The sequence below is a fragment of the Acinonyx jubatus genome, chromosome B1 (genome assembly GCF_027475565.1).
Source record: "Acinonyx jubatus isolate Ajub_Pintada_27869175 chromosome B1, VMU_Ajub_asm_v1.0, whole genome shotgun sequence".
Taxonomy (NCBI): domain Eukaryota; kingdom Metazoa; phylum Chordata; class Mammalia; order Carnivora; family Felidae; genus Acinonyx; species Acinonyx jubatus.
The window spans coordinates 60,699,432-60,723,611 of NC_069382.1; the positions used below are offsets into that span (position 1 = coordinate 60,699,432).

The 24,180-nt window shown below is 35.3% G+C and overlaps 1 protein-coding gene and 1 pseudogene across 6 annotated transcripts in view; both read right to left on the reverse strand.

The window, feature by feature from the left end:
- Nucleotides 1-445: 445 nt before the first annotated feature.
- Nucleotides 446-2,104, reverse strand: LOC113601290 (protein FAM217A-like; annotated as a pseudogene).
- A 10,756-nt stretch (nt 2,105-12,860) lies between these two features.
- TLL1 (tolloid like 1) overlaps nt 12,861-24,180 on the reverse strand; it is a 211,956-nt gene continuing 200,636 nt past the window's right edge. For all 6 annotated transcript variants that reach the window (XM_053216743.1, XM_015076828.3, XM_027068568.2 and 3 more), the window contains 2 exons: nt 16,039-16,289; nt 12,861-14,833 (listed from right to left, as the gene is read on the reverse strand). In XM_053216743.1, the coding sequence (XP_053072718.1) occupies nt 14,699-14,833; nt 16,039-16,289 (386 nt within the window). In that variant the 3' untranslated portion in view covers nt 12,861-14,698. The remainder of the gene's footprint in view (nt 14,834-16,038; nt 16,290-24,180) is intronic.

Here is a 24,180-nt window from a genome sequence, read left to right on the forward strand (position 1 = left end):
CAAAAGAACAACTTTTTTAATAGAATAGTTTATGTAGTGAAGCATTTCTTTCAAACATGGAAAATATTATCAAGTATGTCAGTATGAATGCCCATGGATTTATTATATACAGACATCTCATCAGTGCTTTTCTCAAGTTCCACTCCATATCACATCAAGTAATTGGTGTGTGTGTGTGTGTGTGTGTGTGTGTGTGTGTGTGTGTTTAATAACTGTATCTCAGACTGATTAATTGTATTTTAACTGGGCTTCTCGGAATAGATTTGCTTACACTGAGATGTATGAAAGAGTTATTTTTGGTCAGTGGGTGAGCACTTAGAATAGTCTTGTTCAATACTATGTTCTTTTTGGTAAAGTTGTGTGTGGTGTGGGTGTGTGTTGGGGGGCGTGGTTTTGTTTTTGGGTTTTTTTTTGGTTTTTGGGGGGTTTTTTGGTCACTGGTGCCTTAATTCTCCCTTTGCTTATCAGGAAAAGACAGAGGTATAGGAGAAACTGATATTGGAGACCTATATGGCAGACACCTTGTTGAGACCATTTTAACCAGGTGTTTGGATAATAATCTGCTTGGCTGCAAGTTCTTTTCATGCATTTCAAATGGAGATTTTGGTACACTTAAAATCATCATAAGTGGCAATCAGTTGTTTTGTGCTGGATAAACTTTTTAGAGACGATGGTCTAGAATTTCATTTGTATTTGCCAATGTTGTTCCAATTCCATTGGGAAGCATTTTGTTCAAGCTTGCAAGAAACAATAATTGTTTTTTTTTTTCTTTTTTCTTGGCCTTTATCTACACAAATTGTCTAAATCCTCAAAGAGTCAGAAAGATTTGGCTGTCTCATTTTGGGTGTAGCTTTGAAGGGAGATGTTTGTTCAGTAACTACTGAAGTACAAAAGTCAATAGTTCAGTAACTACTGAAGTAGTTTATAGTCTTTGTTCTCTTTTTGTATAATCATATGTTGTATTGTTTCCATTTCCAATAAATGAGTAGTCAAATGTGCAACAGAACTTTCTGGGTATTCCACTCTTCCTTTCCAATTTTTGGACTTTGAGAGGACTAATCTGGGCAAGACCAGTGTACTAAAATGAGTAGTAAAGAAAATCAGAATACAGAAAGATTCTGGTTTTCTACTGGTTTTGGCTTTAGGTTCAGGTCCATCTTTTTAAAATATTTGAGGGGCACCTGGGTGACTCAGTCAGTTAAGAGTCTTGTTTTCGGCTCAGGTCATTATCTCACAGTTCCTGGGATTGAGCCCTGCATCAGGCTCCATGCTGACAACATGGAACCTGCTTAGGATTCTGTTTCTCTCTTTCTCTCCCTCTCTCTCCCTCTCTCTCTCTTTCTCTCTTCCCCTCCCCCATTCATGCTCTTTCTTTCTCTCAAAATAAATAAATAAATATTTAAAAATATCTGAGTAAAATGTCACTTGTTTTTTTTTTTTTTTATTTTTAGATGGATCACTTTGATCTCTTAAATTTTCTTCCACACTGCTGTAATCCATGTTTCAAATTCCAGTTTGGAGCATTTAAAGTTTCAGCACTGTGGTTGTTTTATATAGTTCAATGTGGATCAATGTGAAGCTCCTTTCTATCCTTCAAAAAGTCTCCAGCAGCATAGGACCAGCAGAGACCTAATGGCATCTGCAGTCCAAGAATAAAAACCAGCTTGCTTATCAACTGAAGCATTAGTTACTGAGTGGTTCAGAGTAAGGAGACTTATGGGATTATTGGTTACCAGTTCCCATTGATGATTTTCTGAAATCTCTGTTCTCTGTGATACTTCCTTCAGTAAAGGATAACTCCATAATTAAAATATCCATTGTTTACCATTCTGTGTTCTTTTGTAAGCATTTTCTGACAAATTAAGTTCTAACATCAGTTGTTAGATGAAATTTCCAAGTGGTTCTACACTGTGTCTTCCAGGGAGAAAGGTTTTCATTTTCAGGAACAGCAACTTCTGAATCCAAATTCCAGTGAGATAGATTCTCAAGAGAAATGTTTGCTATATCGGGTTGATACCATGGTCCTCACCATTTTTTCTCCTGTATTTTCCCCATTTTTTGAAATACCCCGTGGCACCCCAAGCCTACATGTCATCCCCAGCATGGTCTCCAAACACACTGCAACCTTCAACCCCTTGCCTCCTCACATGTGTGGTGAACGACCGGATGGGTACCCCCTCCACCTGGGCCTTCTGGCAACAGGAGGACAGGAAGGGAAGTGGGCATTGGCTCCTTCAGTGTGGACAGCCTGCCAGGCCTGCAGCCAGCCGCAGGATTCTGCAAGCTTCTCCAGCGGCCAGTGGGAGGTTTTTGATTATTGATTCAATCTCCTGACTACTCATTGGTCTGTTCAGATTTCCATTTCTTCAAGCTCAGTCTCCTTGATTCAGTAGATTATATGTTTCAAGGAATTTATCCATTTCTTCTAGGTTGCCCAATTTGTTGGCATATAATTGCTTCTAGAAGTCTTTTATGATTCTTGTATTTGTGTAGTTACCAGTTGCAATATATCCTCTTTCATTTACAATTTTACTTATTTGAGTCCTCTCTTTTTTTTTTCTTGGTAAGTTTCACAAAGTTTTGTCTATTTTATCATCAACAAAACAAACAAACAAAAAACAGTTATGAGTTTCATTGACCTTTTCTATTGTCTTTTTAGTCTCTTTCATTTATTTCCTCTCTGATCTTAGTTTTTTCCTTTCTCTGCTAATTTTGGACTTACTTTTTTCCTTTCTCTAGTTCCTTGAGGTGTAAAGTTAGGTTGTTTATTTGAGCTTTCTCTTTTTGCTTTTTTTAAGTTGATTTATTTATTTTGAGAGAAAGAGAAAGAGAGAGAGCTGGTGAGGGGTGAAGAGAGAGAGAGAGAGAGAGAGAGAGAGAGAGAGAGAGAGAATCCCAAGCAGGCTCCATGATGTCAGCATGAATCATGAGATCATGACCTGAGCTGAAATCAAGAGACCAACATTTAACCGACTGAACCACCCAGGTGACCCTCTCTTTCTCCTAAATGTAAATGTTATCTCATAAGCTTTGTTTTTTTATTTCTCTTGATTTCTTCTTTGACCCATTGGTTGTTCAGAGGCACATTGTTTAATCTCCACAATTATTAACTTTCCAGTTTTCTCTCATAACTGATTTCTAGTTTCATACCATTGTGATTTGAAAAGATGCTTGATAGGATTTCAATCTTTTTAAATTTATTAAGAGTCATTTTGTGGCCTAACATGTGATCTATCCTGGAGGACGTGCCACATGTGCTTGAGAAGAATGTACCTTCTACTGCTATTGGATGAAATGCTCTGTACATATCTGTTATGTCCATCTGTTTAACATCAAGTTTACGTCCAATGTTTCCTTACTGATTTCATATCTGGAAGATCTGTCCATTATTGAAAATGGGGTATCAAATTCTCTGCTTTTATTGTATTGTTGTTTATCCTTTTTGAACTGTTAATATTTGCTTTATATATGTAGATGCTCATATATTGGTACAGATATATTTATAATTATTATATCCTCTTGATGAGTTGACCTTTTTATCATTATATAGTGACCTTCTTTGTCTCTTTTGACAGTCTTTGGTATAAAGTCTATTTTGCCTGATATAAGTATGGGCACATCTGCCTTCCTTTGGTTTCCATATTTATGGAATGTCTTTTTCTTCCCTTCACTTTCAGTCTATGTGTATCCTTAAAGCTGAAGTGGGTCTATTGTAAAGAAGAAACAGTTGGGTCGTGTTTCAAAACCATTCAGCCACTGTATATCCTTTGATTGGGGAAGATAGCCCATTGATATTTAAAGTAATTATTTATAAGAATAGACTTACTCTTGCCATTTTGTTCATTGTTCCCTGACTGCTTTGTAATATGTTTGGTCCTTTCTCTCTCTCTTACTTTCTTCTTTTGTTATTTGATAATTTTCTATAGTAATACACTTTGATTTCTTTCTCTTTACCTTTTGTATATCTATTATAAGCTTTTGATTTTCCATTACCATGAAGTTTATATAAAGCATCTTATATTTGTAACAGTATTTTAAGCTAATAATAATTTAACTTCAAATGCATAGTAGCACTTACATGTGGCATCTAAAAATGAGTTGAACCCATAGAAACAGAGAAAAGAAATGATCGTCAGGAGAGAGAAATAGGGACAGGTTGACAAAAAGGTACAAATTTCAAGTCTTAAGATGAATAAGTTCCAAGTATCTAATGTATAACATGGCGATTATATCCTATAATACTGTCATGTATAATTAAAATTTACTAAGGAGTAGAACTTACATGTTCTCATACACACAAAAAAAGGAAATATGTGAGATGATGGATATTATAATTAATTCAATGAGGGGAAACTTTCCACAAGGTATACTTATATTAAATCATCATATTGTACACTTTAAATATCTTACAATTTTATTTGTCAATTATATTTGTCAATAAAACTGAAAAAGTCACCCTATTGTTCTGTTTGTTCTTCATAGACTATATTAGTTTTCAACAAGCTATTTCATTATAACTCTAAATAGAAGTCAATACAATTTAATCAAGCTGCTTAAATCATTGACTTAATGGAAAGTTGGTGGCTTTCCTTTTTTAAAGGGAGACTTAGGGGTGCCTGGGTGGCTCAGTTGGTTAAGCATCAGATGTCAGCTCAGACCATGATCTCACAATTGGTGAGTTCGAGCCCCACATCAGGCTCTTTGCTGATGGCTCAGATCCTGGAGCCTGCTTCAGATTCTATGTCTCCCTCTCTCTCTGCCCCTCCCTCACTCATGCTCTCTCTCTCTCTCTCTCAAAAATAAACATTAAAAATTTTTTTAAAGGGAGACTTAGTTTTGAATATATTGATATTCAAAATGACAGCATAAAGATTAAAACAAAAATCTGAATTATGATTACTTTTTAAAGCTTAAAACATAATGTATATATCAACTTGTTTTCAATATATTTTCTTTATCACAGACACAATGTGATCTTAAAAAAATTATTTTATATTCAAGATCTCCATCTGTGAAATTGGAGTAATATTTACCTCACCAGCTATTGTGAACTCTAAAAATGCTGAATCTGAATTAAAAATTAACATAGGTATACATCAATTATTTTACCTTATTTAATAATTCTTTGAAATAATGTTTTTTTTAAATGATAGATTTATTTATGTTGTTCTTCTTCAGGAGGAGCTAGAGGGGAAAAGGAAAAACAGAAGGAGGAGATTGTCACTTCTGGCTGGAAATTTTATTTTTGCATAATTTATGGTATATATAAACTTCCACTTTTAAAATTTAGTTAAATATTTAATTCTTATGGTTGTGAATTTAAATTAAAAATCTTAAAGATCACAAAATATGTTATATATCATACATATTTATATACTTAATACCATGTCGTTTTATATATTACCAGTTGTCTGGTAATTATTTATTGTCTCTCAATTCAAAACACATTTTTCATTGCCCGCTGTTGCAAATGGAGCTGAGCCCTTTGCAAAAGTATTTGTTCTTTGCTAGCCTCATGTCAAGAATTTCTGCAGCCTCACAGCTTCTCTGATGCCCAGCTCCAGCAGTTTAAGTGGCTTCTCTAAAATCAGGTAAGTAGTGTTCAAGAGTATCTCCATATAAAGGAATGGAATTCCTGGTCAATGGGTTTAGAAGCATCTAGATAAGGTCAAGTAGCTATCTAAAACATTCGTACAATTTACATTCTTTCCAGCAGTGTGTAAGAGTTACTATGCTATAAATACTTGCAAACACTTGATAGTGTTTAAAACTAAAGTTTTATAAATGCAGTAGATATAAGAGGTATCCCAATTTTTAAATTTGAATTTTCCAAATAATAGTTGTCAAACATGTTTTCTTATTTATTGGTCATTCTGATTTCCTCACCTGTGAATAGTCTATATATCACCTTTGCACATTTATCTATTGCATAGGTTGGCTATCTTTTCCTGTAATGGGCCAAACAGCTTAGGATTTAAGGCCAACAGGCAATGTCCTCAACTCTAACTGTTCTTGCCAAAAGGCTGAGTCTTTTCACTCACAGGTTATGCACAAGCAGGAAGCAATCTAGATTTGGCCCACAAGAAATAGTTTGCCAACTCCTGATCTATTGGGTTGTTTGTATATTATTAAATTTAAGATTCACTTATATAATTTGGGTTCTAACATTTCATCAGGAATACAGACTGCAAATATCTTATATGTTAATATCTCTCTTACTGAGATCTTAATATTCTTATCATGGATTACCTTTTTTTATTATTTTGACAATTTTATATATTTGAGACTGTGTGCTTACATTTGTCCAAATTTACGTTTTTAATTATTTTAATGTATTATTTCTTTTTATCATTGTGGAGTCATAATTTTATCTTAAATAATCTTTTGTGCCTTAAGATTTATCTTATATTACTCTAGAAACACTAGTTAACTTTAGCTTAGAATTTACCTTAGGTGATTTTTCATTTTCAAATTCCCTCATACTATATTTTAGAAATATCCTTTTTAAAAGCTTATGAATGAATTTTTAATCCAATCTGAATATATTTTTCCTTAAATCTGAAATATTATAGGACTTACATTTATTGTGATTACCAGTATATTTATTTCCTCACTGATAAAATGGAGACAATACAATATAACTAATAGTTAACTATGAGGTTAAATGAGTTAATATGTTCCACGTTTAGAAAAATACCAGTCAGATATATGTTTCAAATTTTAAAATTTACATATTATTGTTTTGGCCATCTTATTTTATAATTTTCCTTTTGTTTCCTTTTTTCTGTGATTCACCAGTTTTTTAATACTATTCTTAATATTATTTTAAAATTACTTTTCCCTCTCTATTGGTTAGAAATTATTTATCCTGCTTATATTCTTTTGGTTATTCTTATAACTTTACCAGGTATTTAACAAAGTATAGAGTTAATCTTTTTCTCAAACACTATGAGAAACTTAGAACTCCTCAAATCTAATGATCCCTCTTTAGTTGTATATAATACAATTATATGTCAAATTATATGTCAAATCACAATTATAATAAAAAAAGTCTCATAATTCCACTTTCTCTTCAAATTAGTCATTGTTATTATTTTTATAGTATTAATATGTTTTAAACTGGCACATAATTACCAGTTACTCTGATCACTATTCTTTCTTGCATATCACTCGCTCATTTTTCCATTTTTCTTCCAGAAGAAAATGCATTTTTTAAAGTTTATTTATTTTTAGGGAGAGTGAGTGAGAGAGAGAGAGAAAGAAAAAGGGAGAGTGAATGAGTTCAAGTGGGAGATGGGCAGAGAGGGAAAGAGAGAGAATCCTAAGCAGGTTCCGTGCTTTCAGCACACAGGCTGAAGCCTGATTGGGGGCTGAAGCCTACAAATTGTGACATCATGACCTGAGCCAAAATGAAGAATCTGATGCTCAATCGACTGAACCATCCGGGCACCCCAAAAGAAAATTCCATTAACGATGAATATCTGTTAGTGGTAAACTCTTTGTTTTTACTAACTGAAATTGACTTAATCCCCATTTGTAATTAGTAGTTCAACTGGACACAAAAATTTAGACCAACAATCACTTGCTGTTAATATCTTGAGATTTTATTTCAGAATACACTGTATTTCTAAAATAATTTCCTTGGTAGTCTTTTCTTTGGTTACTTTTAAAGATGTTTTTCTTTAACTTCGCGTTCTGCAATTTTAGTACTCTGTGTCTGGCTGTAGCTTGCTTTTTATTTTGTTTGGGAACTTACTGTGTCTCCAGAATGTGAAGATACACATCTTCGGAAAATTCTGAGGCATTTCAGATATTATCTACTGGATATTTTCCTCCATTCTCTACATTCTTTTTTTAAACTCCTAATAACATATGCTGAATATTCACATTCTATTCCACATCCTTAAATATAATTTTTTTCATCTGTCTCCCTCTTTTTAAGCTCTCCCAGTTCATAAATTATTATCAGCAGCTGTATCTAATCTAAATTTTAAATTTCAATTACTGTATTATTTTATTTCTACAAATTCAACTTATTCTTTTTAATTTTTATTTAATTTTATTTTAGAGACAGAGCACTCAAGCAGGGGAGAGGGGCAAAATGAGAGAGAGAGAGAGAGAGAGAGAGAGAGAGAGACAGAGAGAATCAGGAGTGGAGCCTGACCTGGGGCTTTATTCCACGACCCTGGGATCATGACCTGAGCTGAAATCAAGAATCAGATACTCAGCTGACTGAGCCACCCAGGTGCCCTGTGAATTTATTCTAAAAAAACAAAAAACAACAAAAAACCCTCAGTATTTTGATAGTGTCTAAACCTTTCCCATATATTTCCTCTTTTTTAAATCATTTTGCTCTACATATAATTCCAGTATCCAAAGTCGTGAAGTATAACTATGCCACCTGTTACTTTGGATTACTCTTACCTAAATATTTTATAATTTTTTGTTGTGCCATCACATCCCATTCTATGAAACATTATCTGTAGGGCTAATGTTTGGCGAGTATATGCCCCTGGAGTGCCTTGTATGTGAGTATGCTCTTGAGAGGCTTGGCTATTCCATGGACCTGACCAATATTTAAAAAAAAATACATGTTGACTTGAAGAGGGGTGCAAATAGTGAGTCAGTGAGACATTTCACTGTCCCACAAGTCACACTGTTATTGCAAAACATTTCTTTTCCACCAGTTAGGCCAGCATGGATTGGAGATTTTAGGTTTCAAGCATCTTAATGTGTATCATAATAAGAATTAGAATTCAGGGCACCTGGGTGGCTCAGTTGGTTGGGTTTCTGAATTCAGCTCAGGTCGAGATTTCAAAGTTTGTGAGTTCAAGCCCCACATTGGGCTCTGTGCTGACAGCTCAGAGCCTGGAGCCTGCTTTGGATTCTGTGTCTCCCTCTCTTCCCTTCCCCCGCTTGCACACTGTCTCTCTCTCAAAAATAGATAAACATCAAAAAAAAATTTTTTAATTAGAATTTATCAAGCACTGTTGGCGCTGGCAATAGATAGTGCTTTTTATAAGTTACATTGTTTAGTTTTACTTGTTAAATGATTACATGAACAAATATCAGAATTTTGATAAACTATGTCACCCCCATCATCCATCTTGAGAATGAATAATTTATAAGTTGAAAATACAAACGATTGATGAAAAAAAAAGTTAATTTTAGAGGGTAATTGAAATTTTAAAAATAAATGCAAGTAATACGACAGTAGAAAACCAAGGATGAGGAGAGGGTGCATGTTAATGCTTTTCTCAAAATACAAACCGTGTTATTTGGAATAATGTCCCACAAATGGCTGTAAAATATACATGCATGTTTTATATTGCAACTTTGACAGTCTGTGATCGCTTTTATTAGTGTTTATCTCTTTAACTAGAATTTAACCTTCACAGAAGCAAACGTGATTTTTTTTTTCTTTTTCAACCTTTCATTAAATTCTTAGCAAGTACTGAGCATATTAGAAGGCATTAAATTAAGCAAGTATTTCTGGAATGAAGAAATAAATGAGTGAATAAACTAAAGTGCATGGTTGTAATAAGTCTTTTGGTTGGAAAATGACAAAACCTATTATGAAAGACCTTTTGTTCCCAGGGAATTCAAACACAAATAATAGACATTCAGTGGTATAAAAAGAACCTTAACAAATATATTAGATCCTTGTGGGAAATCTTCTTGCAATTTACTTTGATTTTTAATTATAGCCTCCTAAAGAATGTTCACTAAATATTTTTTTAGGATAGCTTTGTATATCTAAGCTTTATTATGTATAAGCCTTTCACTTTATTTGCTCTTTGTATTTAAATAAATCTTCCTATTTAAATAATTTAATGGCATGCCTTGAAATAACCCCTTCCCCCTGACCTCAACCTTAACACCAGTATTTTAGCATTTAGCTGTCATTTCTGTGAGTCACTGATTCTGATGTAAAAATATCACAAGGGAATATAGATGCACTTTCACATTTTGATAAAAAATTATCAAATTTAATCCAATTTCTAAAAGTTATTCTTTTAAAAAAACTCCCAATGGAGCTTTTGACAGATATGAGATTTGTCAGTTCTTAGATTTGTTGTGTAGTTAAACATTATGACTAATATAATCACCCCTTTATATTATTTAATAGAAGAAACACTTGGAATTGGTTTTTTAAATGTAGTTTTTAAAATACACTGAAGCATTAAGCACATGTTTATACTATTATAAATTGCTTTGAATAACCTTAGTTGCTATTGTGTATTTCAGAAGCAAGTATGCTCAAAACTTCGATAGCTGGCCAAAAATAAAATGCTGTATAACTAGTTTTCCAGCTATATGAACAACGTAGGTAGAGCAAAGTAAGAGCAAAGGGATTGGTAAAGCCAGTAGCTTGTATTCAGATAGAAATGACCCATAATAAACATAAGTAATTTCATTATTCACTTAACACCTCCACCCTGGCCGCAAAGGCAAGATAAGACCCGGCTACCAGGACCTTTTATCCACGTCTTCAGCCACATATCGGCTTCTTAAAGTCTTCTGTGTTCATTTGCTTTAACCCGGATATGTTGCCACTTACAAGTTTTCTCAAGTTAAAGGTTGATTTTACTGTTTTAATTTTTTATATAAAATATTGGATGAGAAGGGGGTTATATATAATGAGATGTGCTCAGGGCCCTATAATCCTTTTGGAGTCGTTCTGCGTGGTCTCTGCACCAGGACCGGACTGGGGTCACGCGGGTGAATACGCTGGGGGTGGGCTGAAAGGAGAGCCATGAAACCAGTTGATGTCAAATGAAAGCTTGAAGACTAATAATAACATCTCAAAATGTATTAGATCTGTGCATTGAGTCAATTATTTCCTAAGCTAATGGCAATATGTCTTAATTTTATAACAGTAACACTAAAGACTAACAGCTAACTATTCATTGGCAACCATTTACTATGCATTGAAGCATAAAAAGCTTTAATTCATTCGCAGGCCAACTTTTTTTTTTTTCTTTTTGATATGCTCATTTTACCTAACTTATTAAATAGAAGGTATTCCTTCAAGTTATAAATCTTTACGAGGTAATTATTGTTCCTGCTTTCTTCCTCCCGTGCCAGATTTCACAAGTGGTATTAAAGGTTTTCCAAAAAGCAAGTTTCATTCCCATTGTCACTAAACACAATTTCCAAACATTTTGATAACTGCCCTAAGTTAGGTTTAAATGTCACACATGGCTACAGTTTACTTTTAAAAAGTAACATTTACTTGAATGAGCTTGAGTAACATTCAAGTAACATTTACTTGAATTCAAAGTAACATTGAATAAGATGTTTACATTTACTTCTGAAGAATAATAATTAGTCATTAGATGCTTTTAGAAATTTTCTCTATGGGAGAACAAAATTTAGTATTTGAGGCTTACCCTGAAAATATATAGTAATAATAGAAACCAAATATGAGAGACTAAGAACTCTAAAAACAAAACTGGACAGCATTTGAATCTGATACTGTGATACATTAAAATTAGGCCTGGATAGCAAAAAGCCAGCCAATACAAGAAGGGGACATTTGGAGACTTTGGAAATATTGTTTGTTCTCGCATACTTTCAAAAAATGTTGTTTTGTGAAATTATGCTGTCATGACCTCATAAATAGACTAGATTAATATTCAAGTTGACTTGAAAAATAATTTAATAAAATCATAGGAAGTAGGAGCAGTTTTTTTCTGTGGATAGCCAGTGAGGATTGTATAGGAGTTAGAACTTTGGCAAATAGAGAGCACAACCAATATACTGATGTAGGGGTTGAAAATAATTTACAAAATTAATTTAATAAAACGCTTGAAACAGTAGCTAACAATAATTAACAAAATGACAACAAAGTTGTTTGTACTTGCAATTAACAACATATTTAAGCCCAAACTGAATTAATATAAAAATAGTATGCAACGAATTGATATCTGACATAAGGTACGTTAAAAATTAATGTTCACATTGAAGACTTGAAATTGTGACATCTCCAAATACCTTTTCACTTTCACTTCTCAGTTTTATTGAATGCAGCTCGTTGTGGCCTAATATGATGTCAATGGTAATACCCAAAATATTTCTTAATGTAGAACACTACATTTCCCCTATCACGCCAGATAAAATAGTTTAATATATTTACTTTAACAAAAGTCCATGGTTACTAACTCTGAGCTATAGAGCAGGTTTTGTTTCTTTAATTTCTAGCACTAATTGTGGTTCTTAAAGATATCTACAGCTGATATTTGAATTGTCATGCTGTTCCTGAAAAGAACAATATATTTATCCTGCAAGTTTTACTGTAATTCACCCCTAAAGTGTACTTTACGTGGAAAAGTTTCATCATAAAAACACTGTCCACTATTTATACATGTCCAGATCGATTCGACTACATTTCGTAGAACAAGCACAGATTTTTATATCAGACAAGCTGGCTTTCAACATCTCACTTTACACTGTGACCCTGGGAATGTTACATACCTTCTATGAGCCTCCAGTCCTGAATTACAAAATGAGAACATCACCACAATCCTCAAACAGAAAAAAAAAAAAAAAAGCTAGTGTCATGTGCCTAGCACCGGGCCAGGCATAGTGTAGACGTTAGGTGTTCATAACTTTTTCCTCCTTTTTGCTCACTCCTGATATATTTTGGCTAATTGCAGATTAGTGAAAAAATATGGAAGAAGTTACTGGAATAAATCAGCTCCACTAGAAAGCTCATTATATTGCAGGCAAAAGTGACACATTCCCAAAGTAATGTTCAATAAGAACCAAAGATTGGTTTTAAGAATGTATTTACATAGTATAATTCAAATGCAAGAAAATATTTTTCAGGGCAATGACAAAGAAAAGAAACAAGCTACACCTGTGTGTATAGTTTAATTTGTAAAAATGAAGAGAAATACCCAATTTTATTGAATGTCAAATGTTCATGGACAGGTAACAGAAACTAAGGTATTTCACGTAGTAATCTACGTCAACATCAAAACATATCAAAACAGAGTTTCTGTAAAGGAAAAAGCCATTTTTATAATGGGGTTGATAATAATTAGAAGTTCCTATTAATTGTCCATGAAATCTCCTAAGAAAGGTGCTACTTCAGACAGGATTCTAAGTAGAACTTGGCACATAAATTCTAACTTTTCCATCCCCCACTACGTTTCACCTTCTTATAGCTCTGCTCACCCAGACAACCTCACATATACACACACAATATTAAAAACACGCATGGCTTTAAAGCAGAAAATTCATTTTCTACAACAAAAGCAAGACACTGTATTTATACCCGATGTTCTCAGTCACGGAAATGGGTTTTCCTCATGGAGTTGCTAATTCACATACATTATTAAGTTCAACCTTTTGAAATGTGTGTCTCTAGGAGGATCTGTTTGATCATGTGCAAGAATTCTAAGGCATTATAAGTAGTTGTTCCACAGGACAAGTGCTGCCCTTGCAATGATATACTCTTGATACGTTTGACAAGTCTTTAGTCTTCAAATGCCACCAGACAGACATAGGGAGACATTCATAGTCTACAGGTGGTTGGCTCAAAGGTCAAAAATTTTGTTTAAAAAAAAAAAAACGTTTATGGAATAGCACCATAGAAAGTCTTTCGGAAACAAATCCTTTTTCAACTGAATCCCAAGAAGAAAGAGAGAGAGAGAATGAGAGAGAGAGAAAGAAAGAAATCTTTCAATGACTACATGGCCTACTTACATTTCGTTTCTTTCTTTCTTTCTTTTTTTTTTTTAAATACAACATTAACCATGACAACGTCAGCAATAACAGCTACGACAGGTTGACAACAACAGAAAAGACGATAGCAGCTCTGGTGACTTGAGAATGGACCATCCAGGCAGTCACTAGAAGAATTCTGTTCACACCTGTTGGGAGTTCTCTCACGCAGTTCTAAGACATCACAGCGTTTCTTAAGTTTGGTGTGAAAAGGCAGCACTTTCACTGAAAGAACTGAGTTTACCAATCAGATGGGCATTTTCCAGCATTTAAATAAATGATGTCTAGAGATTAATTGCAATAATGGACACTACTGACATTTCCAACTTGTCAAAATGCCAGTAAAATGAAGTGGTCACAAGATCATTTGCGTCTCAAAGAGGTGAATCTGGCCTGCAAGGAAAGTGACTAAGCTGAAGTATTCCAGTTTCCAAACATCGGACACACCCACAATTAAAGTACAAAGCACCCTCAAAAGACTCCCATTTCCCAACATCCTATACGGATCTGCATCCAAGATACAAAGCCAAAGCAATTATCCTCAGACGCAGGAAGAGGGTTTTTCTGTATATGACCTGCAAGACCATTTTATTTCTCCCAAATGTTGAAGAATTGTCAAAAAGAACACTTTGCAAGGTCACAGACCCTGAACTGAACTGCTTGAATTGCAAGGCATCTGCATCAAGCTGTCAACAAAAGCTTGTGGAGTCTTCCTTGAAGTAACATGACGCCCTTCCGCCAGCTTTATTTCGATTTATACCATCAAGCATGGAGCTCCAATCTCCTGGTAATGCTGATCAGAGTTAGGTGAAAACTTCTCTTGTAGTACAGAGATAATTCTGGTCTTACAGTTTTCTTCTGTTCACACTCGTTATATAAAACATTTGTGCTAATATCTTCATTTAAAAAAAAATACGTCTTCTCTCCATTCCGCACATTCCTTGATGTTCTGATGGAGGTTTTGGTGTTATTTTTTGGTATGCATGGTGTCTGGATATCTAATACTTTTGTACCTTATATGAAATCCTTTCTTGTTGATTGTGTCATCAGTGTGAAAATGAATTAAAACCGCATCCCCAATGGAGTAGATTTCTTCTGGTGGCTAAAGACAAAAAGAAACATACAGGCAAATAAACAAACAGAAGGAGTCATTTTCTTCTTCATTGAGATTCATATTTGGGATGGGGGGGAGTGGGGTATATATGACTTAATCCTCTCAACAACCTGGAATAGTGAATACGTGTGGCTTCTTCATTTTACAGATAAGCAAATGTGAGTTTCAGAGAAGCAAATGACATGCTCAAGATCATAGTTATAGGTAGTGATGTCGCTGGGCTTGGAACAGAAGTGTGTTTTCAAGTTGGTGTGTCGTTTTTTTTTTCTCCCCCCAAAATTTTAAGCCCAGTTCCTTTGATTTAGAAATAAATAAAGTGAGGTTCAAAGAGCATAAAGAGCTATCAAGTTTGTTTCAGAAGGTGTTCTGAGGCAGAGACAGTTCCAGAATCCAAATCATCCCTCCCTTCCTGTTTCAATAATCTAAACACCAAGAATCTTTTTTGTTTCACTGCAGCTGGTATTTGGACAGGAGTTCAAGAGTATTCATGTTCAGTATTATTTAAGCAATAGACACTGATAGACAAAAAAAGAGCGGGGGCGGGGGGGCCTAATGTCTTCTGAACAAAATAAGTCTTCAGAAGACCACTTGATATTTATCTTAAGCTTTCCTTTTTCTTATTTCTTGTGGCAACGCTCTGTGACCTGTACGCTGGCATTCTGTCCCATGCACAAGTGACACGCTGCAGTGGAACAGCATTCTGGTAGCACTGACTGAGTCCGCACAGCACTGGTGGACCCCACCACTCAGCAGGTGTATTCTTTGAGAGGGGAATGTCAACATGGGTTGTGTGCATATTACTTTGCCTTTATGCTTTAATTTAGGAAGTTGACCCAATTGTCAAAGGTGCGTGTTTAAATGTATTGCCTTTAGATTCTTCAAGGTTGAAATATTTATTACACAAGAAGAACATGAATAAAAAAGTTAGAATGTGGACACTAACAGCAAATTAGAGCTACCAAATTCATCCCTCTTGCGTGAGATTATTGAGAAAATTCAATAGAGATAGAGAAAGAGGTGAGGGAGAAGAGGCATAGTATAATTTGTCAAGCCAATAACAATACAGTGTAACCTTTTTTTTTTTGTAAAAATATTGTCAATTTGTATATGCACACATAGCAATCACCAATCATTGAGCTTTTTTTTTTTTTTTTTTTAATCTGGCTATGGTTTCCTGCTGCTACTGTATTTACCCCTGATCCACAGAATCGACCAAGCCCCACCGCTGTCGAATCGAGACCATCAAAGAGCTCAACATAGTCATAGCCACAGTCCGCTTCTTCCTCCACCTCGAAAATCGGGAAGGATAACTCCAGGCGAAAGCCACGCTCTGACACTACCAGCCATTCACAGTCGACCTGTCCTGGGTAGTTGTTATCACCAAACTGAGCATGCGAGTATAGATCTTTGGGTTTTGGTTCCGCTTTCAGTCGGCCGCCACACTCTGCCCGGAAAAGAAAAATGAAATCAATCCAGTGAGGTGTCACAAGTCCCCTTTCAGATTTGATGTAGTCTAACCCTTCTCTACTTTCTGAATTCATTTTCATCACCGGATGTGTGTCCCATAATTGTGGGGTCTGTGCAACAGGTACTGACACGGGCACTGCACGCAGACTGCTGGGTTGGAATACCACCTCCAACACCCACTAGCTCAGTTAACTTTATATGAGTGATGCCATTTCTCTGATCCATAGGGCAAAATGCAGGTGATAACAATATAACAACAGTAGCAATCTTAGCGGGCTTTGAGGATTTAATGAATACATGAAAATCACTTAAAACAGTGCCTAGCTGGGGCGCCTGGGTGGCGCAGTCGGTTAAGCGTCCGACTTCAGCCAGGTCACGATCTCGCGGTCCGTGAGTTCAAGCCCCGCGTCGGGCTCTGATCGCGGTCCGTGAGTTCGAGCCCCCCGTCGGGCTCTGGGCTGATGGCTCAGAGCCTGGAGCCTGCTTCCGATTCTGTGTCTCCCTCTCTCTCTGCCCCTCCCCCGTTCATGCTCTGTCTCTCTCTGTCGCAAAAATAAATACATGTTGAAAAAAAAATTAAAAACAGTGCCTAGCGTCTAGTAACTCTGAATAAATATTTTTGTTACACACGATACTGTTTTTAGTTCCAAATAACTAGTTCTAATAGAAAAAAGATCATTATCTTCATTCAAGCTTAATCTTAATTGATTAAGAACCCAGAATCCAAACGAATAAGAAAGAATTTAAAAATCAACAAAATATAAGACACCTGGGTAGCTCAGTCGGTTAAGCGTCGGACTCTTGGTTTTGGCTCCAGTCATGGTTTTGCAGTCTGTGAGTTCAAGCCCCACATCGGGCTCCCTGCTGGCAGTGCGGAGCCTGCTTGGGATTCTCTCTCCCTCTCTCTCTGCCCTTCCCCACCCCCCACTCTCTCTGTCTCTCTCTCTCTCTCAAAAATAAATAAGCTTTAAAAATATCAACAAAATGTATAAAATTTCTATGTGTGTGTGCATGATATAGAACTCTACATACAATATATAGAACAGTTTGACTTGGGTAGAAATATTCACCTAACTGGGTTGGGAAAAACATACACACATCCTTAATTGCAGTTACCTTTGTAGTTCCAGAAGCTACTAAGTATATTTGTGTTTGTAATAAATGAAAAATTTAAATGCTCTTTTCACAGCTTCTTTTCCAGAGAGATATCAATAAACTTATGGATTACCAGTTGTTGCTTTTGTCATTAGAGGTAAATACACCAAATAGATAAGTATGCATAAAAATTTATAGCCAGTGTAATTTAGATATAACACTTAAAAAATTTTTTTTCTCAGAGACTTTGTAATCTTCGCCCCCAAACCTCCTAATAACTAGGGCCTATATAGGTTATTATCCCTAATAACTAGGCATTATATGTATTATTATGGCAGAGAGTCGGGGGTAAAGGAGATAAAGAAAGGGATATAAACATGTCAGAAACAAGTAGAGTTTCTCTCTATCTCTGTTTGTCAAGCACTGAGAGATCCCTGGGAAGCCACAATTTCAGTGCTAAGACCGGGAAAATCTCAGGAAAACTGGAGTAAGTTGGGAGGGGACAGAAATGAAAGCCCAAGATGAAAAGATGTGGACAAGCAGGACACTGGCTATCAAACCACAACTGTGACATTGTCATGATCATGCGACCAAACCATCCTCAGCAGCACCCTGTGAGGATGGATTGAGCAATTACAAACACTTAGCTGGAGTTTTCAGGTCTGTGTACAGTTTACCCACACTGTGATTTGGTGACTTTCAATAACAAAATATTTCTGAATCTCCAGGATGGAACCACCGTTCAGATGTGTCTAAATATATGTAGGCACAAAGACATTTAGATTCGTGTGTGTGGCTGATATCCAACTGGAGTTCCAACCACGAGAATGACTGCCCCCTAGGCTGTGCTCCATGGTGAATGTCAATGTCCCTCTATGTTCCCGGTGGCAGATGGGGCATCCTGCACAATCACTCGATATGGGTGCTACTATTGCCCATGTAAAAAGCTGAAAGCTGGACTCATCTCTTAAATATTGTCTCTTGAGTCCTACAGACTGCGAACCTAACATCCTACCCTTCCTACCAGGGCAGGGCGCTCTTCTAGGTCCAAAAATTACGGTCCTTCCCCTGTGACAGAACCCCGCAGCCAAACTACCTGGGTCCAAATCTGGGCTCTGCCCTTCATCCACTGTGGGACTGTATCTCACACTTCATTTCTAAGACAAGCATCATACACAGTAGCCCCACCCCGGGGTCTAGATGAAGAGTGAATGGTTTAATATGTGTAAAATGCTTGGAAGGTAACTGGCACTGGCACATAGGAAAGGCTGTCTTAGTGGAAGCTACCACCATTTCTGCCATAATTTTCCAGTGAGAACATTGAAATGCCATCATCTGTGCTGCTAGGGATCCATTCAGGTATGAAATGAAAAGCCAGAAAAAAATGAAAAAAACAACTGAAAACACTATTAATCTGCTATCATAATGGAAGACTTATATTTTTGAAGCCCGGGAAAATATTTTGTGAAAAATATTTCCAAATGTAATATGTAAGTGTATAAACCAGTGTAATCTCATTTAGAGGTTTTTTAGAATTCTACCTGTTCTCAAAGTTTGATATAATTGCCGGATTTGTTTTGGTTTCAACTTTTTAAAAAACTTTTATCCCACAGCCAGGAAGAGCTGAAGGCACAGACTGTGTGTTGGGAAGAAGGCTTTAGTTTCAGTGTGCCTGCCTTGTACAAACAAAGTAGCAAGACAAAGACCGGGATCCAGAAGATACAATTCTTTGCCAGTCCCAACTTCCAACAAAAATCAAGGAGGAAATGAACTAGTGGAACAAAATGGAAAAGGAGGGGCTCCTGGGTGGCTCAGTCAGTTGAACCTCTGGCTTCGGCTCAGGTCATGACCTCGCAGTTTGTGAGTTCAAACCCCGTGTGGGGCTCTGTGCTGACGGCTCAGAGCCTGGACCCTGCTTCAGATTCTGTGTCTCCTTCTCTCTATGCCCTTCCCCGCTCAGGCTCTGTATGTGTGTGTGTGTCTCTCTCTTGAAAATAAACATTTAAAAAAATTAAACAAAAATGGAAAGGGAGATTTCATGAAACCACTCAGGCTCTGTGTGTGTGTGTGTGTGAGTGTGTGTGTGTCTCAAAAATAAACATTTAAAAAAATTAAACAAAAATGGAAAGGGGATTTCATGAAACATTTGTGAATCTGAAAATGACAGTGAAGGGTTATAACTGGGTTTTATTGAAAATTTCTAGAAAACGGCAATATTCAAAATAAATAAATTACATTTAAGGGTGACTAAAAATGTTTCAGGAAGTTCACTGGCTTTCGTTTATCCGTTTCAGAGCACAACTGCATTCCTATGGATCACTGCTCAAACTAATAAATCTGGAATTAATGATCCAACAGTGAAAAAGAGACAGAGACAGAGACAGAATTTAGTCCACAGAATAAAATTTTTAAGAACAAACATTTGAATATTATATGCAGAAGAGGTGTGATTTTAATATGCCCTGAGAGAAATTCCATACGCAGAAAATAACAGGCAGAATGAGGGCAATTGCTTACAAGCGTCTTTGAGAATCCTTGTGGCAATTCTTCAAAATTTAGTTCATGTATCATTTAATATGGTCCCTATAAAGGAGGTTTTTTAGGTAAATACACTCCCTGCAAATATTCTGTTCATTTACTAAGTTGGAACAATATAAAAGTAGTGTAGCATGTCAGCAATATTGTTTTTAAATCAATTGTTTGAATGTACTTTATAAGCTGCCAGAACATCTTCTACAGAATTCTGGAAAATGAAAATAAAGCTGCATAAGATAGGTGACAAGAAGGGAAGAGAAGCCTGAGGGTAACTTTCCTTTTAATTTGGAAAGACATGATTGTTTGTTTCCTGATAAAATATTAAATTCCCAAAGAGGTCCTGTAACTTGACCTACAAATGCCTTTAGTGGACATTCTAATTTAATTGAGTTAGATCAAAATAATTTCCTTGCTAAGAAGTTTAATAATGTATTATTTTTTTTTAATGTCATTGATAAATAGTATGATGTTGTATGCTACAGGAAAGAAGTCCTACCAGATGGGCCATGTTTTATTTTATTCATTTATTTTCTTAATATTTCAAGTTTTTATTTAAATTCTAGTTGGTTAACATATAGTGTAATATTAGTTTCAGGAGTGGAATTTAGTGATTCGTCACTTACATACAATACCCAGCACTCATCACAGTGCCCTCCTTAATGCCAATCACCCATTTTGCCCAACCCCCCACCCACCTCCCTTCCATCAACCATCAGTTCCTTTTCTGTAGTTAAGACTCTCCTATGGTTTGCCTCCCTGACTGTTTTTTTTTTTTTTAATGTTTATTTATTTTTGAGAGACAGAGACAGAGACAGAGAGAGAGACAGAGAGACAGAGCGTGAGTGGGGAAGGGGCAGAGAGAGAGGGAGACACAGAATCCAAAGCAGGCTCCAGGCTCTGACTTGTCAGCACAGAGCCCGATGCAGGGCTCACACCTGTGAACTGCAAGATCATGACCTGAGCCTAAGTTGGATACTTAACCGACCGGGCCACCCAGGGCGCCCCAGATTGACCATGTTTTAAAATATTATTTTCTCTTCACATTTCCCCCTTTTTCTATATGATAGCCATATCCTCTGAGAGAATACACAGGATATATATATATATATATATATATATATATATTTTTTTTTTTTAACCGGAGGATTTGTTTCCTTTCATAAGTTTATTTAAGGGTAGTGGAATACCATTTGTTACCTGATTAAAATATATTTAGGCTTAGAATTTGGACACTATCAGAGAATGAAAAGGACTCTTCCCAATAAAGTCCATTACTCGTGGATTTTTTTTACATAGCATTACTTGTGAAAAAAAGTAGCCATAAAACCATATTAGAGCAATATTTCTCATCGGCTGGCTTCAAAATTCATGGTATTAGAAACTTGTGGATAAAACTCAAATTTTATACAGAAATATATAAAAATTTACTCAAGCAAATTAAAAGGTGTATTTCAGGGCCCATCAATAAGAGTTACAGATATTCTAGAAGCAGTTAAATAATGAATAAGAGTTTATACATGTAGAAAAAATTGACTGAGGTAGTACTGGACTTGGCTGTCTTGTCAGTAGAAATTGACTGAAAAATCCTAAGTAGAGAAACATCTGAAAATCAGAAGTTTAACTTGCCAGACTGTAAGCTGTCAACAGGCAGGGATTCCTTCTATTTCCTTATCAACTCCCACAAATTGCTAAATTTTTTGCTATAAATTACCAATACCTTACAGTCTATCCAAAGCAGGTGTCAAATAAATATGTGATGAAAGACTATGGGATAAATTAACTTATTAAAGAGAAAGCTTTAGGAGACATAAATAGGAGGCAGCACCTCAGAGGATTTCAACATGTATGGCTACTAGAAAGTAACAGTATAAAACAAATCTACCCAGGAAAGATGCCTGGTTAAGGGAGAGCAAAAATTTATGCATAAAGAAAAAAAAATACAAACAGATAATATGAAAAATTTTGATAACAGCAAATGAGCCCGAGTTAAGAAGCCAGGATTCTAATACCAACTATTATTTTTTTTGTTCTACTTCAGGCATTTAAGTTTTTGTTCAGAATCCTTAACTGTGAGATGACAGGGCCAGATTAAAAGATATCCAGGGTACGTTTTCACCTAATGAAAATAGGACTCCCGTTGCTCAATTGGGTATTTGAATAAATGTGAACAGAACAGGGCAATAAAATAGGCCTAGCCAGTTACATACTTTAAACAGAGGGTTTTTTTAAAACTTACATAAGGAAAAATTCAATCTCTACCATTGCTTCAATAACAGACCAGTTTGGTATCCTTTTTCTTCCTAATCTGAAACTTTTACGTTAAGAGAAAATATACTGTGGTGGAAAGTATGTGAGCTTTGGAGATAGGTAGTATAAAGATTAAATTCAGGCTTTGACATAATTTTAGAAATCTCTAAAAAATAATTAATCAATTTCTTTATCTGAAAAATGAGAATTTGAATGATTAATTAATTTTTAGAGATTTCTAAAATTTCTTTATCTGAAAAATGAGGATAATAATACATCATATAGTCTTTATCTGAAAAATGAGAATAATAACACATCATATAGTCTTTATCTGAAAAATGAGAATAACACATCGTATAGTCTTTTGAGGATTCAGTATACGTAAAGTGTATATATTAAGTGCATGTGTGTGCCTAAATGCCAAATGCATGCTATATAGACCATTAGATCTCAATATGTGATCTCATTGAGAAATTAGATCCTAACAATGGGTTCTTAAGGGTTATATAAACACTGCAAATAGGGTTCATGAGCAGAGGCCATGCAAAATTAACAAGTTGTGGAGTTTTACAGCTATAAGAAACCTTAAATAGTAGTTTACAGATAAAGAAACAGATCCAAAGAAATGATCCTTTCCAACGTTCCCAGCTAGGTAATGGCATCATTAGACCCAAACCCCAAATGTATCAACATACCAGAACATGATATAAGTCTTAATCCTTCTACTTAACCAAAGGTAAGAAGAGATAGCATGAGATACTATAAAAGTAAGTTTTTACTAACGTAAGAAAGAGGAATTCATAGACAGGAAAATTAAAAATATTATATAGTCAGATATTTCAAGAACTTTGACAGCATATTTTTATACTGCTTTCTTGGAACTTATGATACTCAGGATATTAAAGTAAGTATATATATGCCATAAACTCTGTGCTATCAGAAAAGTATTGATGAAGTAATGGGATTCCAATCATTCCACCCCTTCAATGCATAACAAGTTATCAGGAAAATATTTAAAGAGTACATGTCAAATCGGTGGAAAATCAGTACGAAATGTCTATAGTCCATGAAAAACTTTTTCTCAAACATAATATATATAATATATATATATAAATATATAAATAATTTTAAATATAAATATTTATACTAATCCTGAGAAACAATTAATTTGAATTATCAACGAGTCTAACAATTCCTAGTATGATCAATATTTTGACAATATTCACTTTTTTTTAAATGTTTTTTCATGTTTATTTTTGAAAGACAGAGAGATACAGAGCACGAGTGGGGAAGAGGCAGAGGGAGAGGGAGACACAGAATCTGAAGTAGGCTCCAGGCTCTGAGCTGTCAGCATAGAGCCCGACTCGGGGCTCGAACTCACGGACTGTGAGATCATGACCTAAGCCGAAGTCGGATGCTCAACTAACTGAGCCACCCAGGCGCCCTGGACAATATTCACTTTCTCACATATAGACTTCAATTTAAATCTAATGCTCATAACAAAATGTATTAAACTGGAAAGTAATATTGGATAATGGAATAATTAAAATTCTGATTTCTCACATAAAATTTAAAAAATTCAAACAAAAAATCAGGAAACCATGATGAAAATTACTACACTCAAAATGTTTCCTGGTAAAATATGTATACTATTTCTAGTGCGTTTTACACCAAGATAGATTTCTACCAGGCGGTGTCTAAACGGTTTATGCATCATGAGTGCCACTAGGTGGCACTATAAGCTAAATGACTTTAGGAAACTACAATCAACTGATTTTTTATTTTTAACTGAATGAAAAAAAAGGACATTTCCTAGACATTTATGAAATATATTATTAGGCTGGCTCCAAGTTATAAAAAATGTTATTCTACATTTTGTCTAAAATTTTCCATATTTTTCTAAATTATATCTTATTTCTTGAAGATTTTCATTACAAAGTCAAATTAGGGATTAGGATTAGGAAAAAGATTGTGTTGCATACCAAATAAAG